The 6,000-nt window shown below is 25.6% G+C and overlaps 1 protein-coding gene across 2 annotated transcripts in view; it reads left to right on the top strand.

The window, feature by feature from the left end:
• The first annotated feature begins 742 nt into the window (after window positions 1–742).
• LOC126898486 (collagen alpha-1(IV) chain-like) overlaps window positions 743–6,000 on the top strand; it is a 35,998-nt gene continuing 30,740 nt past the window's right edge. Inside the window, exons 1-2 of one of the 2 annotated variants that reach the window (XM_050672539.1) lie at window positions 743–917; window positions 976–1,127. In XM_050672539.1, the coding sequence (XP_050528496.1) occupies window positions 1,038–1,127 (90 nt within the window). In that variant the 5' untranslated portion in view covers window positions 743–917; window positions 976–1,037. The remainder of the gene's footprint in view (window positions 918–975; window positions 1,128–6,000) is intronic. The other variant, XM_050672540.1, reaches the window with a different exon arrangement.

Consider the following 6,000-nt stretch of genomic DNA (forward strand, 5'->3'; position numbering starts at 1 on the left):
CAGTGGCTTTGGCTATCGGCCTTTGTACTTATCTCTTACTCAACGTCCGGCCCAGCAACCGTTTCGCTCTCAAGCGGCTGTTGTTTGCTTTACTGATCTTCAACTGACCAAACCATTAAATAAATTATTGTTTTAACAGAAATGATAAGTCTTATAAATCCTTTTCAAGTCAAAGAAACCTAGTCAAGAAGTCAAAGAAATATATTTACTATTTATCCTCGATATTTTAAAGCATATTACTTTTTATATATGAAAATAGGAACTATTGAAATCGCAAGTAGAAAATAACAATACAAACCATGTCTTCCTAGTATATAATTCTATAATTTTGTTTTATATGACCCACTTTAGACGAAAATAAATTTGCTTTTGTATTTTTATAAATTTTATAAATGAATTAACTAATGGAGAAGAAGTAGGAGGGGTTATAAAAGTAATGATTTATAAAAGTGTTCGATACAGGATATGACCCTGTTAAGTTTTAAATCCTACTTAAGAAAGACGAACAATTTGCAAATAATGTAAACTTTTTAATTAAAATGATATATTTGTATGGTTGTTTATTAGAACTCGAAAATGAAAGTAAATGTATTATACGTCTGATTTGAGCTTAGTAAAAATATCAAAAAAATGGTAGTTAAAATTTGTTTAGCTTAAACATTTTTCCTAATCAACCCGTTGGCTGTGCTGGCGGTCCATGCCCCCAATAATCAGGTCCAGCTGATAGTTCACAGTTTCCTAGCGTTCGCTGATAAAGCGCTGCGCGCACCGTTCGAGTGACGTCGCCGTCTACCGCCAAGAATATAGTGATCCATAGGGTCGGTGATTGATCATGGTGCCCACCACGTGGTGTATAGTAGCAGCATCGTTGTAGCTATATAGTTACTCTTAACTGTATTCACATAATTACATTAAACGTAATTTCATTCTATTACTAAAAAAAAATTATTTTTTCCAAATATTTTTTTCTTACAGTTTTTGTTTTTGCATGTTAGAGACCAAAGCGTGTGAGTGATAGTGTGCGAAAACCAACGGTGATGGTGCGTGGCCGCGGACATTTTTGGCGGTCCGCCGCTGTCGTTTTACTCTTTACTTGTCTGTTTTTCATCCGATCAACTGACCAGGCAGTAAGTAAACTTTGGTAATTGATATTTATTTTATAGTAATTAAATTTTAGTATTTTTTTTCATTGAAGTTATTTTAACTTTAATTGCTAAGTAATGATAATTATTTTCTTTCAATAAAAACGAATTAAATATAATTTATTAATATTACTCAATAATATTTAGTCTAAGAATATTTGTTACATTTTTAATGATAATATTCATTTTTAGGTTTTTTATTTAAATACAAATTTTTGTTGAAACAAAGTCATTATCAATTGTGGTGGTTATAATCGTGTAACTATTTTTCATAAACTAATAATAGTAATTATAAATACAACACTTGTTATATAAGTGTTACTAAAAATTTTATTTAATTTGATATTATTCGTTGGCTTAAAATTTAAGTAATTTATTATAGCACAAAAATAGTAATTAGTTGGATTATATTTTATTTCAGTAAATGTAACTACCAAAAAAAAAAAAAAGCTAACAATTTACAAGTTAATATTTTCAATTTATTTATTTAATATATAATAAAAATACAACTAAACACAAAAACTTATATAAATATATAAAAAGGTGTATACTACAGTCAATAGGTTACCTTTTAATATACATTGATAAAAGAAAATCTACTTTACTTACATAGCATATCATTGAGAGTTAATGCTTATCATTTAAGGTCAGTTAAGTATTAATTAAAATCTTTTGCAAGTGAATACCTTTAATGTAATAAAATTCTAATTAAGTTCGTTCACAAAAGATTAAGTCATTCTCCTACATCATTGATAGGTTACAGAATAAAACTTTTTTGACACAGTTTTTTGAGTGGATTACTTTTTAAAATAAATCATTTAAAAATTAATAGTATATTGAAATGTCTCTAAAACCAGTTCACTTTTATAAAATATTGATTTAGATATGTTTCATTGGAGATATACATTGAAATATTAACAAAAATTACATTTGTATGTTGTTACTCAAAGGCTGTATACAGTCATCTACAAAAACCAGTTATTCGTTCCATACTTGTGTAACACTTTGTAATAATTCGAGATGGAGTATAATTGTATTAATGGCTGTCTCAGAATTATAAAATCTCGTGTGTATTAATGCGTACCTAAAAATAAATAAATCGTTCAACTAAAGAAATGCAATTTGATGCAAAATTTAATTTATGTTTCATTATAGATAACTTTACTAGATAACTACGATTAATTAAACGAATAATATTTAATTTAGTGTTTTACATTTAGCTCTTTTTATCAAATCATTGGATCATGCGTTCCTATAATTATGATATTATTTTATGAGAAATTGTAATTAGTATTTGAAATAAAATTTCATCATTGTAAATTTTATGAAATTAAACAAATTTTCTTTGATGTTACGTGAATTTAGTCAGCGTTTTTTTTTTTTTGAAATGGTCGCGGCCTTTATTCTACATATTTACGTGAGGTAACTGATAAAAAAAATTCAAAAGCTGGAAATTTGTTATCCGCTTGGTAAAAAATAATATAAATCTGTCGGCCTAATTAGAATGACTTAAAATAAATGTTCAATTCTTTATCAATTTGCAGTGGTTGAATCATAGATAATTGTATATATATATTTTTTTAAATATTGTTTTGTATAACTTATCATTAAATAATATCATAAGCGATAATAATGTATATTCGGAGAACCATTTCATTTCCTGTACACTGCTATCATTTAAAAAACGTCATGAATAACTATAAATATATTCATACAATTGGGAGTGTATTTCATTGCACGTGTATTTTCACACGTTAACATATATCTGCATGGCCTTTAAGATCTTGATTCAACTATTCATAACGAGATGGAAGAACATTATAAAAAATGTTCTCGTTTTGTTGACATTATGATATAATACATATAAGACTTAAATTAAGCATTTAATTTATTTGGCCATTCGCTAATGACATGCACAATATAAGTTATCGGCGTGAACCTAATTTATACGATTTTTTAAATTAGATTGCTCAATCTAATGCTTTAATTATAGTTCATAATAACTAAGATGGACATTTTCAAATATTTTAAACTATCGAATAACTATTCGAGTTATGTTTATACAACCGAATAGTTTATTTTTAGCATAAACTATCGAATAGTTTTTGAATGACTATCGAATAGTTCGATAGTTACTATTCCGATAATTCCCATCACTAATAATAACTAAATGTATGTATACTAAATATTTATTACTAAATTAGAGTTTATCTATAATAAATGGTAACTTATCATTTATCACAAATAATTTTATCATTTATAAAAGTATACTCTCTTATTCAGATTTATTTAAAATACATCGGAGTAAATTAAGATAAAAATAAATATAATTAAAAAAAAATATGTTTAATTTATGCAAAGTAGCATCTTAAGTTTACGTAATTTTATATAATTTTTTAAACGATAAATAGTTTGCTAATTAAATTTTAAACAATTGTACATTTTGTAATGTTTGTATATGTTAAAATAATAATCTTTGATACCCGACAAAGTGTTTGTTAAACGTATCTTATGTTATCGATTAAAATTACTAAAAAATTACACTTTAAATAATTAAAGAAAATAGTACATCGTTTTTTTTTGAGATTACCGAAAAAATCATTAAAAATCTTTTTGAAGTTTAGCGCATTAATTATTATTTCATATAATTAAGAGTATACCTTAATTAGGCCTATTGTTTATATTATTGCCTTTTGTCGATAAACCTTCAAAAACCAATTTGACTCATCTGACCTGCATTGTTATTTTCAAATCAGATTTGCGTCTATTCAAAATTTATTTTTGTAATAATGCATAAAATTTTATTTATACAAAAGTATAAGATTGGTAAAGTCATTGGCCACAACCAAAATATACTTAAAGTTATTTAAAATGTTCTAACATAATATTTTAATAAGTTTTTCTACTTACTCTTCCTTTTCCAGGTCATTTTATGGACAATTTTTTCATTTAACCATAAAGGCACGTGATGAATAAATTAACATTTATTTTTTATTATAAGTAGGGCATAAAGCAAAAAGTAATTTTCGGGTAAAATGAGTTTACTATACATACATTTTTTTATTACTTATAGTGCTAAGGGTGTATCCATGTTTACAGTTGAGTTCTGACGTTTCGGACTCATTGCAGAATCCATCTTCAGAGTGATGGTTGCTGATCGGTGGCTGCAACTATCCATGTAAACATGGTTACATCTTTAAGCACTTCAAGCAACAAGACAATCCATGGAAGCTTTAACACATTTATAATTTTTTTTAAATTAAACATTTTTTTTTATAAACGTTAAAATTAAACTTTGCTATAAAACATAGGTATTATTGCATTTTGAAAATATACACAAATATGGTGATTATTTTTTAAAATATAGATTTAGGTTTTTTAAAAAGTTGCTTTCTACGAGTGCTTTATGACTCTTACGTGTTGGGATTCAGTTTCGTTGCGCATTGAGCAATGTATATTTCAAACGTAGTAGGTTTGATCCACAAATCTTTTCATTTTTTTAACAATGGTAAAATATTGAAACAACTTAAAGGGTTAAGCAAAAATTTTTGTCTATCTTAAACACTTTTTTTACCTATTTGAATATTTGCACCTACTTAAAGAATTATAACGCGTTATAAATATTATAAAGTAATGTATAAAACTACCTATTAAGTATTATTAACTAAACCTTTATAATTTTAAGTACAAAGTACGCTTTTAGTTTAGTATAATCAACTTCAACAATTTCGTGTTTAAATGTTTTTATATGCTATAAAATTAGATATTCTTTATTTTGTTTTTATTGTAGACATTACGAAAAAAAAAATATTTTTTGATTATATTACTTGGAAATTTTGGTCTTTTTGATGTCTAACTAGAATATTACTTTTAAAAGTGATAGATTTTAATGACTCTTAAAAATAATACGAATTTACTAGAATATCTGAACAATAATTAGGAAGACCAAAAAAGAGATGGAGGGATGCTATTAAATGCGATATAAGGACAGCTTGTGAGCGTAGATGATGTGAGAGATCGTGTCAAGCGGAAGTTTAGGATAAAGGTGGCCGACCCCAAGTAGTTGAGATTAAGGCGAGGAAGAAAAAGAACACTAGAATATCTGAACAATACTTGTAATATGATTAGAAATTAGAACAACTCTATTTAGGATTTAATTTCAAATTAAAAAAAAATACAACTTATATTGGTATATATTTATAATGCATACTCCGTTCGCACTATATACACACTTTGTATTAAAATGTTTGTAATTCAATGAATATTCATCATAAAATTGGTATGTTATATTGTTATTAGAAAATATTGTTAAAAAAATCTAAAAAAAGGCTATTTAAAAAAAATTAATTTTTATTATTATAAATTTAATAATAATAATAAAAAAGTTTTTGTTGAGTAAAAATGTAATTACAAGGAAAGTGACATTTTTAGTTACTGCATTTAATTTATTTGGCCATTCGCTAATGACATGCACAATATAAGTTATCGGCGTGAACCTAATTTATACGATTTTTTAAATTAGATTGCTCAATCTAATGCTTTAATTATAGTTCATAATAACTAAGATGGACATTTTCAAATATTTTAAACTATCGAATAACTATTCGAGTTATGTTTATACAACCGAATAGTTTATTTTTAGCATAAACTATCGAATAGTTTTTGAATGACTATCGAATAGTTCGATAGTTACTATTCCGATAATTCCCATCACTAATAATAACTAAATGTATGTATACTAAATATTTATTACTAAATTAGAGTTTATCTATAATAAATGGTAACTTATCATTTATCACAAATAATTTTATCATTTATAAAAGTATACTCTCTTATTCAGATTTATTTAAAATACATT

Source organism: Daktulosphaira vitifoliae, unplaced genomic scaffold, assembly GCF_025091365.1.
Source record: "Daktulosphaira vitifoliae isolate Bord-2020 unplaced genomic scaffold, ASM2509136v1 Scaffold_2, whole genome shotgun sequence".
Lineage (NCBI taxonomy): Eukaryota > Metazoa > Arthropoda > Insecta > Hemiptera > Phylloxeridae > Daktulosphaira > Daktulosphaira vitifoliae.